Here is a 12749-nt window from a genome sequence, read left to right as displayed (position 1 = left end):
GTTTGATTGACAATTTAATAGCGAATTCCATTAGACTGCACTAATGCGAACTGGTGAACATTGAACTCGTTTATCTAAGTAAACGAGTAAACCTAAGTAAAATGCAAATATCTCGAATAATAAAATATATAATTTACTAAACAATACAATAAGGTATATTGAGAATCTCGCGGTTTATTTCGTTTATTACATTTATATTAAATACATATTTTTTACATCGATTTATGTACGGCAGCTGTAACCTTTTAGAGTGCTAGGCATATATTTCTGGCATTGAGACCATTCTGAAAATTCACCCACGTAATTAAGAATGTTTTTTTACGCTTTTAAGAATTTAAAAAAATTTTTTTCTTATAGATTTCAAGGTATATTAGAATAACTCACTTAACTCTATTTTAATGTAAAAATATCTTATTAAATACTACTTTAAACTATCAAAATTTTAATAACAAAAACTGTATTAAACTTGAATTAGCATCTGAGTGAAAATTCACTCAATTAGTATTCTAGGTTAAAGAGAAGTCTTAGCTATTACTATACCATAGTCAATCATCATTTGATGCATAATCACAGTTTCATTAATTTCTGACTGATTATTCATATATTTAATTTTTATAAGGATTCATAGTCCTCAAATGTTCTTTGATTCAAACGCTTTGATTCAAACGCTTTATGAATTACTTGTTATTTCGATAATTTCAGAATGATGAATAGCAGATTTAATCACATTATTTATTTGGTTGATAAGCTCTGTGTGCATAAAGACGTAGAAATTGGTTTTATCGCTTTACTAAGTTATTCAATTATATGCGCGTTGAAAAAAGTGATATTTTATTACTTTCATAATCCGAACATTGATTTAACCAAAATATTTCGCGTATACATATATTTAACGGTCTTTCAAAAATTCGTAAAATGGCATCTAAAAACGGAAAAATAAAAACGAGGCAAACATTTTACACAACGCGATACAAAAATACTAAAAAACTTGTTACTAAAATTATTATAATATAATCGAAAATAAAAAAAGAACAATTTTTTTTCTTAATCAACGACAAAAAATTTTAGTTATGAACATCCAAATTTTTACTTTGAAATGAGTTTTAAAACTACGAATAATTTATAAAATCACATAAAAAATATCATTTGGGCATTATTAAAACATTGTCGGCTTTTCTCGTTTCCTCAATTGTTTCATACTTTTGCTTGCGGCACGTACATCCTTGATGTGCATCTGTGCGCACTATTGCACCCAATCGAATTCATTACAAGACAACGGACGCTGCTCGCGTTATTTCGAAATTACCGGACAATCGTCGGACGCAACATCGCTGTTTCGCGCACAATAATCCCGAAAACATCCCCGCGGACGATCGCGTGTCGCGTTGGCGGATTTATTTTTCATCGGAACTATCAATTTCCATAAGCGCGACTCGTTGTTCCCGTCGCGAAATTGAACCGCCGCCATTCGGCGATGAGGCGGCTGTGGCAATGGCGCGCGGCGGCGGTGTGGAAAAAGCATGTAGCGCGCTCGCGTTCGCTCTCTCGCGCGAAGCGCAATCACAATAAATTTTCTACGCCCGTATAAATATGGCAGCGCGCCGCGCTCATGATTTTATAAACGCACCCTCGCGTGTCGTGTGTGTACGTACACGCACGCATACACGCACGCACGCACGCACGCACGCACGCACGCACGCACGCACGCACGCACGCGAACGCGCGCGCGCGTGCCTCCCCCGCGTGTGCGCCGCGCGGTAGCGATACGCGGATGCTGTAATATACTCAGGAATGGCGATCAAACGGAACGATGTTATTAACACCGCTTCTATATTCTCTGTGGACTCATCTTACGCCGCTGCTCTCCTCCGAGCGAATTTCGTTGAAAATTTTATTCGCGCACCCTCCCTCCCTTCCGCCGCCGCGATATCGCGCGAAGATCGACGTGTTATTAACGGGTCTCGCAAGACACAACAACGTTCCCACGCGTCGCGCGCGTATACGCGTTCGGAATCAGATAGCCGGACAAAGTGGCTAATATCGCGTGCTCCCGGGAAATTAGCGAACGCAATGCGGACCTAATTAACCGCGATGCATGAATAATCCCGCGTTGTAAGGCGTTATCTTCAGGTATCGGCGGGGGTATACCGTAAGCGTCTTCGCACAGAGAAACGTAGTCGTTTAAAGCAAAGCGATGGGGTGTGGAAAGAGAGAAAGAGAGAGAGAAAAAAGATGCGGGGGAGAGGGAGACGAGAGAGCAGAGTTAATATCGGATTAGTTTTTAATTCGTACCATAATCCCTTCCTCCTCCTCACGCGCACCTCGGTGGCCATGTGAAGCGACGCCGAGCCGCGAGAGGGGTGGCGTGTGCGTGCCGCCGAGCGTGTGCACGAGCGTAGATTAATTTCCAGGGTGCGCGCCGCCGCGCCGATCCGGTCGGGGTGGGCAATGAGTAGTAAACGGCATCAATAATTTGCATAATTCCGCGTCGATTTGCGCGTGACTCGCGAGATTACACGGTAATCCGCGCGCCGGCACCTGGGACTTACAATTTTCTCGAAAAACGGTATTATTTACACGTTCCACTCGTGACGGAACGACTGATTTAGCGTAAATACTTCGTTAGCGTAACGTATAGTAATACTAAACGATGAAGACACTTGTATCTCCTAAGCTGTCCTGCGGTTTAATTCCAGAACGATGAGAGAAAGACGAGAGAGAGAGAGAGAGAGAGAGAGAGAGAGAGAGAGAGAGAAAGTCATATACATTTTTAGACGCAAAAATTTTCCTCAAAAATCACTCCGAGTGTTTTCTCGTTGTCAGTGGTTTTGCTGAGATATTTAAAAAATTACAATAATAGAATAACATATAGACTGATATGTAAAAGCAAAATTAATTAAAAATGAGCATCGATTTGAATCTTAGACCGATATTTATAGTCGTAAATAACTTTCAATCTTTGATTGAAAAAAAAAAAAAATGAAAAAACCTGTAATTAATTACGTTTTCAATCAAAAATTGAAAATTATTTACGATTATGAATACCAGCCTTAGTGCTGATATTTCTTGTGTGAATATTATATATACATTTTCAAGCTCAGGCGTGCCTAATAAATTTTCTAGAAACACAGTTCTAACTCTAAAAAATAAGCCTTGCTGCATTATTTAGAAATCAAGTAGATTCAACCAGTATTATGCTTATTCAAAATCGGACAAATCAGAAATCTTATAGAAATTACCAGATTATAGTGAAACTTATCAAACGTTTTGATTATAAAATCTCGAGTCCTATTTAATAATCAAAAATTTTGCTTAGTTTTATAAAACGCACTTAATCCTAGATAAGTAGCTATTGATTGATATAATAAAATCTTTTTTTTTGTTAATATAAAATCAGTGAAGTTAAATAAAAATAGTAATAACACAATAAATTGATTAATGATGCAACAAGCATGATTATTACCAGAGTTGAAAAGTGACGTCGTTATCATTCCTGTTATTTATTTTTTGTCCGCAACAATAACAAATTTAATTGTTACTTTTATCATTAATTTTCTATTATCTTTGTACCTATTTAATAAATTGCATGCTAATATCGCGCACTAATTGCATGATCCCTAAAAGAAAAAGAACTAATAAAATGTTTCAATAAACTGATTACTGTATCAGTAAATGATGATTATTATTCAAGTAATTGACGAAATATCATCAGTGATATAGTAATCAGTTTATGGAAGCATTTATCAGTTCTTTATTTCAAGGAATTAAAGAGTTTAAAAAATTGAATATTCTGATACATTTTATATATCTTCAGTACTGGCAGTGATTATTGAAATGCATTTTTAATGACATTAATGTGTTAAAAAAAAATGTTTAAATTCTTGTAAAAAATAAATATATTAGAATATAAAGAGTTAGAAAAATTATTAAATAAAAATATAAAGAAAAACTTGTTGTATATATAGAATAGCTTAGAGAATTTTAAATTTATTATTATTATACTTTTAATATTGTTTATATTAAATAATATAATTTTACATTCTAATGCTTTACCATAGCATTGCAAAAAAGTAAGAAACCTTTACTTTTCAAGTAATGGTAACAAGTTATTTTTTATAAAAGTAACGATACCAATAATATGTTACTTTTATAAAGTAACTACTAGCTCTAATTATTATGATGATGATGCTAATAAAAACCATTTTCCCCAAATATTATAAAGTTTTAAAGAAGTTTAAACGAAGAAATACTTAAATACAATTTTGCATCCGCACCAAGAACGTTGTCACTCTCATTTGCCATTCATGTTTTCATTTTTTAATAATTATTAAACTATTGTTAAACACATTATTATTAAACTACTAAAGAATTTGTAGCAAAAAATAACAGCTCAACCAGGAATCGAACCCTCCCAACTTTTCGGGACGAGTCTCTCTCTCTCAATCAATTTATATAATTATTTTATTTAGACAGTTTAAAAAAATGCCTTTCAAATTTGTATCTAGCTAAATTTTTAGATACCGCAGCGAAACCATTCTTGCCGTGTACCTGCACGTAAAGAAAAGTGCGCCTCACGCATCATCGTTAGCAGAACGCGTGTAGCTTTCACAAACTGGATTTTCCGTCATTTTCATTCGTCTCTTTTCCTTTCTTGACATTCACATTGCGGTCAATGACTCGTCGACGGTGTGGAGTTTCGGGTGCGGGATTCGATAGAGAGCCGCCTGGACGTCTTGATACTCGGGGTCCTCGTAATTGGACCTCACCTCTCCCCTCGTCACCGGTCCGCCACCGAGACGCGGTCTGTGTCTACGTTAAAAACTAGAAATACCGCAGGAAGGTCTCCGCTTGAGACGGAGATTACAGGGCGCCGATGACGCGCCGCTCTCGGTCGTTGGTGTTGTACCTGTTCGGGGTACCTGTCGGAAACGGTTCGCTCATCAGATTTCTGCGCTAAACGGCGGAAACACTTGGGATACTTCCGTCAAGTGGGCTCTTTCAGAGATACGTACGAGATCGGTCGGTATTTGGAAAGTCCATTAGCTTGACTTGTTACACCCATATAAAATAAATTACGATTTTAGTCACCGGCGAGCAATTATAAACGAATCTCTCTCTCTCTCTCTCTCTCTCTCTGCTAATTCGCATCGTTACACGAAATAACGTAATGATATCTTTCTTTCAGTGCAATCATTGTAATATAATTTCTTAAAGGATTTTATACGGATTAAAATATCAGAGAGAGCAGCGTTTCCGAGGATTAAATAACACTTTTTCGGCATATTTCCAAGATGTTACATAAATCATGTAATAACACTTCTTGTGAACTCTGCCGGTGCATTCCGTGAATGCTATATCCGCGTATCACACAGATTCGTCGTGATCCACGGAGACGTGTCCTGCACGAAGTGGTCGGGACCTTCGTTCCCGGTGGCGGCGGATATTTGTCTCCAAATAATTGGGCGGGACGGCGCGCGGCATCTCCTCTGCAATTATAGGCAGTAAACGCAGCCACATCCGGTACAGGGAGCTCTAGGTGAAGCGGGATAATTCCACGAGAAAAGACACCGATTAAGGCGATCGGAGAAAAAGGACTCGCGTCTTTGACGGACGTTGTTAGGGGAAAGAGGTGTGACGGAGAGAGAACGGGGGGAGGCGGGGGAGAAAAGGAGGAATGGGAAAACACCGACTGCCACTCGCCTGTTTACGCGGATGCGAAAGATCAAAAATATTGCGATCGTGTGACAAGGTAGTCGTTTCGACACAAAAATAACGGAAACCAAGCTTCCAAAGAAGACGTAGGCATTGCGCGGCGCACTGACACAGAGTAATGAGTCCTCGTTACGACAACCCGTTCCGATGCTTTCCTCGTATTTCTTAAACGGCGCAATTTGCAAAGTGTACCGATCTCATCGAAGGAAATGAAACGTTGTACCGATCGTTCCGCGTATCTGCTGCAAAATGTATACGCGTACGAATGACATTGTACAAAATAATGAGATGAATCGATTGATGTGAAGGAAAACGTATAATTTATACGTTTTGAAAAAAAAAGAGAAGAGCAGATTCCAGACGCATTTCTGCGTTTGTGTGCAGGATCATCAAACGATTTCGCTTACTATTTTGTAAAAAAAATTAAAATTAATGTTAAGATAAAAAGGTTGAAAGGTGATTACGCTTTATGAGATATTTCATTCCATTTCATTTCAGAATACGTCAAAGTGACGTATGTTTTATTGTACAAAGTAATGGGATGAATCGATTGATGTGAAAGAAAATATATGACTGTTTAAAAGAAAAAAAAAAGGAGCGATTGCACATTCTACGTGATGTATTGTTGTATTTGCATAAATGTAACCGCATCAAAACCCTTCTGTCTATAAAAATAAGAATAGAACATGAGGGTAAAAAAGAAATAAGTATATTTTATTAGATATTCCATCCATTTCACATCAGAATATATCTAAATGAAATATGAGATATCTCGGAAGCTATTGATTTTTCTACGTTATCACTTTACTTGAGTATTTTCACATGCTGAGTAACTACAGAAAAAAAACGATTTATATGTAAAATCCCATGTACTTCTGTTTTTAAAAATATTTTGATAATTTTATAATATTAAAAATTGTTACCATAAATGAGAAAATTTTTTACTCACAATATTTGTTCGTTCGAATCAAATAATCTTCTTTTATTTTTCTCCAGAGATATTTTATGTTGTATAAACCATATTTTATGTTATAAAAATTTTCGTCTATGAAGATACAGAAAAAATTAGTGTCGAATCAACAATTCATTGTTTCACATAAATCTTGAAAGAACTTGGTAATCTTACACAGACACAATTACTTACATAAAGTTTTTTACTAAAGTTTACTTACATAAAGAAACAAAATTTCTTTATGTTAGCAAATTATATCTGTTTGAGATTATCAAATTCTTTCAAGATTTATATAAAACGATGAATTGTTGATTTGATACTAATCTTTTCTTCTGCGCACGCTAACTCGTAGCTGTGAAATACAATGAGAAAGAATTATTTGTCACAAAGTTTATTAAATATTTAAGCGAGAATTTTTCTTAATGATTCTCTTGATTTTCTGTGCCTTTAAGCTTCAGACACAATTGACTTTACGCGAAATGAAGTTCGTTACAATCGATGCGATGACGTTCGAGATACCTGTGTAAAGGGATCATTAAAATCTTTAATTACCCACAAAGAATGGATCGTTGCTTATTAGGTTAATGAAATTATTACTGACGTTGTTACTAATTGTTTCTGCTTTAAGCGGCCTGATTCCGTGCTATTCCCACGCAAGCCGTCGGCATTTCTCGCAAGGATGTATGGTTAGATACCGAGGAACGAGTAGAGCAGTTAAATCACTTTATATATGCATTTCAATTGTTTTCTCGTATATACAACGTTACACGTACTTACATAACATCACATCGTTCGCTATAATAATAATTACCGAACTTATAACTTAAAACATACCTAATCATACGACGTCAACGACGATCGTTGTGTGTGGTATGTATGGTTTATTTTTTTTAGCAGTATATATATATAATAATAATAATAGTATATTCCGGGATATATAATATAATCTTGATTGCATTCTGCCACGGTGCAGGGCGCATGAAATAATATATACAGGACGTATCTAACAATCAAAGAGAACGTACGCCGTCGGTACGTTGGCACGACAGCGCTTCTGCGTATACAAGTATTTCATATATCGTACAAGTATGTAATGTCTAATTACAACTATGGCGTCTAGTATGTACACAGATATGTCACGTCAGCTCTTTCTTTGCTCCGTCAAGCCCGCATTCACATCTAACGAAGAGATCCTTTTTATTCGATGGAAAAAAGTGTCGAAAATAACGTCGCCCGATCGAGATAACGGACGAGTTCAAGCCGGCAAAGCGGCTAGATTTGCTCGCCAAGCGACTGAACCTGATTGGCTCTTACCTGGTGAACCTAACCAATCACGTTCAGTCGCTCGGCGAGCTAACCTAACCGCTTCTTCGGCTTGAATTCGCCCAATAATCGCGCTCGGCAGAAAAAATAGTTTTGCAACTTTCTTTAGTTGTAAGATTCTTTAATATCACTGATTTTTGCCCTTAGTTCCTGCCGAATCTGAAAGTGTAAACCAATCTTACGTTAAAGAATCTTACAACACTTGCAAAGCTGCTTTTTCTGCTAAACGCAATCATTCGCTGATGCGTCTACGACATAAAATTCAAGACTTACCCGACCGTTTCTTAAACAAGGATGTGAATACGGATCTTGGGCTACGCTGCGTCTTCACTCGCGCGACCGCTGATTTCTCGACGATGCACAACGCGCGGAAAAATCATGCAGCTTCTCTTTAGGAAAGATCGAGTAGCTTTAGCACGTTTGGGAAGAAGGGAAGGAGGGTAACGGAAAGGGAGGGGGGAAGGGGGGAGAAAGACATTATCGAACGTCCGGCCCGTTCAACGCGATTTGGAAATAACGTTTTCGAGAAGGGCACTCATCTCCGCGACTCTATTTCGTCGGGTCGAGACACGTACGTGTCGATAATGTCGCGTCAATCGAGGCTAATTACGATGATCCTCTCGCTCCGCGAAAAGGAACGAACGCTTTTTAACGCGACCCGATTGTTCGTACATACATGATAAATTCACGACGATTATCGCGCCTCGCGCGCGATCGTACCGCGCTGGTTAATTGCTCAAACCGTGACAATTATATGGCAAAATCTCGGGCCGTGGCTAATGGATGATGCGGCCCCGAGTATATGATGTCGTAAGGCAATGTACAATCGATTTCGCGGTGCTCTTTAGGACGTTCGTGTTCGGTGGTTCGCCTGAATATCGTAAGGCAGAAGGAAGGCGGTGTGCCTAGTAGCCTACAATTCGTCGATACTATTCCTAAAGAAAAAAAATAATAATAATAATAAGGGAAAAAGTCTCTCTGCTCTGTTATTAATCTCACGATCGGTGGATGAATGCGCATTCCCTCGTTCGCTACCTATTGTAAATTAAAAAAGAAGAAACGGAATGCAAATCCGACTGCGGATTCTCATTCCAGATTCTAGACGCGAGGAAGGACGAGGAGGACGAGACGGCGGACTCACTTGACGACAGTCTCTCGGATTGTCGTCGCGCTTCAGCAAATCGGCTCGGCCAGTGGCTGCGGCGGGCCGTAAGGCGAGGCCCATTGGCCGACGCCGGGATGGGTCAGAGCCGTCGTCGACGTCTGCTGCCTGTCCAGACTGGACACCGGGCCGCCGCCCGGGTGCCCGGACACCGACGTCGGGTACGCCACTTTGCCAAGGGCCTCGGCTTGCAGTGACAGCATGAGTCGATTCGCGGCTTGCCTCTCGGCCTCCCTCTCCTCTGCCGTCTGCCTCCTGCAACAAAATTACGTGACGTTGTTCCAGATCAGTCATTCGCAGCTATTCCTGTAATCTGATCGTTACAGTTAAACCTCCCAATTAAAGACGTTTGACGTGTCTCCGGTCCTTAAATCGCGTCATAGTTAGGCAAGTTTATACAAGGATGTAGTTTGCCGAGGAAACTTCCCGGCTTTTGACACGGTGGTCTTACGCAGTTAAATCGACCATCGTAGCATTATAACCGAAGTTCTCTCAGCTGCGCGCCGCTGCGCCGCCGTGCCATCAAGGATCGCGGTGGCAAGGACGAGGGAGAGGAAACGGAGGCGGAGTGAAGGACGGCGAAAATAGAGTGGCGGTCGTTGGGCGGAAAACAGAAGACGGATGTAATAAAGCTAATTCGATTCGTCACTATAGCGGAGCGGGGTCCACCTTGCGCCGCAGGGTGGCTCGCGCGATGTCTGTTTTCTAGCGTTAAGTCTATTAGGGCGCCGCAAAATGGCCGACTCGTTTGGTAAGGTCGATAGAGCTTGCGCGCACGATCGCTCAGCGTGGCGAGTAAGCGAGCCCACGTTATTTTACAGGGCAACCTCATCGATTGTTAAAGTCGAGTTTTTCAATGCCGTCCCTTAAAAATATACTCGTTCTCTCTTCTTTTCTTTTTTTTTTAAATCGCTGAAAGTTTCTATGTTGGGATTAGTCCAGGTACGGTTTCTCGACGGTCGCGTTTCTCATCAATGTGCTTCCGTGACAGGACGGATCGGGTACCGGGCGTGTGGTAAAGACGGTTGACTTGATTCCAATGTTTTCCTGCGTCGTGATCGTTATAATTTCCTAAAACTGGTTCCTTCTGTGGCGTAATGCTCGTGGACCTTCTAAAGACCGGTGGCGGGCGCCTCGTGTCCTTCTCACGAATTACACCGCGTTCCGGCCTATCGCGGCGCAGGTACTATCTCGTTGACCCTCTTTTTGCCCACCTTTTTGGCCGCGAGTTGAGCAACGCGGCTCAACAACTTCCTGTAATTTTCTTCACCCGATACACGAATAAACGAGCTACCGCCCCGGTGCCGTCGACGATCGCTCGCCTCTCTTCGAAATTTACTTTCCGATTCCCTCAACGTTGTAATTCCCGTTGTTTATCGTCAGATTGATCTTCTTAACAAGCGACCGCTAAGCGAAAAACGAATCGCTTTATCTCTTAAACGAGTTCACGTGAAACGGCGCTTGCCGTCACTTAAATGAGTTGAAAGGGATTTGGGTGATTTCTAACAATATAATACGAAAAAGTATCTCTTCATTTATATACACAGTCACGAAGCTGCCCGGACATAGAAATCGGCAATTTATTTTATGTAATAAATTCTAATGTTATAAATTCTTTTTCTCAGGGAAAACTCGATGAAAAGTGAAAACTTTTGGCAGTGATGCTTTTTTATCGAAAGTATCTTTTATTCTTTTCATTTGTAATATAAAGTGCATTTCTAATATCTCCTACGACTGAATAATTAGTTTTATGACTGTATATAAGATTATCTTGTCTGTTTGATATCAGTTCGTCACAATTTCGCCAGCTTTCAAGCACGCTTTAGACGATTTATAATTTTGCGACAGAATTCGAGACATTTTTTAATAATCCAACTACGTTTACTATGTCAAAGAAAGAAAAAAAATATTCTATACATAATTATAAATCAAATTATGGTTCCTATACAACAATTTTTTTTTTCATTTATAATTATATTTATAATTTAAAATATAAAATTATAAATAGAAATCTGTTGCAAATTAGAAAGCATGTAACCGACTTTGATATCGATAAAACAAATAATAAAAATAAAAAGAATGGGATATAATTTTCACTATTTCTGAACAAAACTGAATATTCTATGATATACATATTGTTTATATAGATGACACGTGAAACACAATTTACATAGTTTACATTGTATACATGTAGATCATTTATATCTTACAGTAAATGCTCAACTCTAGTTTTAACTCTTTAACAGATAGTATGTTGCATATCTGCATATTCATTTTTCACGGTTTTTTACAAAAAATGTATCAGTAAATTTGGAATCTAGTTTGCAATTTAGTTACACTTAAATATTAAAAATAGAAGTGTATGCAACATTTATCATTGAAATATAGTGTTTCTTATCAAAAAGGCCAGGAGTAAAAACAAATTTATAAAAATTTATAAAAGTAAAAAAAATGTTTAGTAACAGTAAGACGATGCGGCCTCTAAAGGGTTAATTACATTCGCGCGTTATCGCAACGCGAACAAATCGCATTCCAAATAATTCTCAAAATTAAATTACGAACGCGGACCGTTCATCGCGCGTTACCGCGAAATGGCGGGGCGGAGACGAAGTAGAAAACGGGCAAGATTTAGCGCGCTGTCACTTTTATTAGCTTTTATTAGAACAATTGAATCTCGCTCGTCCGCGCCCGTCTACGGGATCCATTGCGGCTACGCCATTGCTGCAGTGACAGGTGCACCTACGCCGCTGCAAGTAATTAACGCGGTTAGCGATTAATAATTGACGGCGCCGTGCCGATTACATTTTGCAGCCCCGACGCAGCCTCGCCCTATTCGCTGCGGCCGGCGTAACCGTATTCTCTCGCAACCTGGGACACATTACTCTTATCTTTATACTTCAGCGCACGCTCAGACTCCGACGCGTATAGCGCGCTCGGCTCGCGAATAAAATACGCCCCCCCCCCGCGATTGTTTCTCTCTAATTATCTCGCTGCATCTCTCGTAATTTTTTTCATTATTTACGTTTCATTAATAGCCGACTGTGTTGCAGATTGCGTATAGTGTTTTTCATCCGTACATTACTCGCGAGTCGCTCCGTCTCTTCGTGCCACAGCTGAAACGCGAGTAAACATCTTGTGCCCCCCAACTTTGCAAGACAACAGAATTGGAAGACGAGTCGTTGAAGCCCTCTAATCGTCCCGAGTCACGACAAATAGTACGTGCCGATTGATTCTTCTTGCGCTACAAGCTACATTACGCGCGCGATATATCGTGTCGGGGCTGCGGCGAATCGTGTTCGAACGCCTGGTCCTACACCGTAACCGATGAATGTTTAACGAAGTGAATCGGTGGGGTCGGTCGGGCCCGGCGGAGATCGAAACGATTCAGCCAACGGATTCGAGCGTTTGACAGTTTAAAAGCCAAGAAGCCTCTCTTGGCGTAGGGGTGTAGGGGTTGAAAGAGGTGACGGGACGGGGGTACGGAGGATTGGCAGTCAAAGCGAGAAGGCGACCGCCTGGGGAAGGGGGGTGAGAGAGTGCCCGATGTGCGCGATGTGGGAGGGAAGAGACTACATTATGTACGGGACAGGGCTAAGCTGT

The 12749-nt window shown here is 39.9% G+C and overlaps 1 protein-coding gene across 1 annotated transcript in view; it reads right to left on the bottom strand.

The window, feature by feature from the left end:
- Positions 1 to 9034: 9034 nt before the first annotated feature.
- LOC105205322 (homeobox protein DLX-5) overlaps positions 9035 to 12749 on the bottom strand; it is a 36608-nt gene continuing 32893 nt past the window's right edge. The window contains exon 3 of the mRNA XM_026134598.2: positions 9035 to 9404. Within this exon, the coding sequence (XP_025990383.2) occupies positions 9161 to 9404 (244 nt within the window). The 3' untranslated portion in view covers positions 9035 to 9160. The remainder of the gene's footprint in view (positions 9405 to 12749) is intronic.

Source organism: Solenopsis invicta, chromosome 10 (assembly GCF_016802725.1).
Source record: "Solenopsis invicta isolate M01_SB chromosome 10, UNIL_Sinv_3.0, whole genome shotgun sequence".
NCBI lineage: Eukaryota > Metazoa > Arthropoda > Insecta > Hymenoptera > Formicidae > Solenopsis > Solenopsis invicta.
Note: the sequence above shows the minus strand (reverse complement) of the source record. Positions and strands in the feature narration are given on the sequence as shown.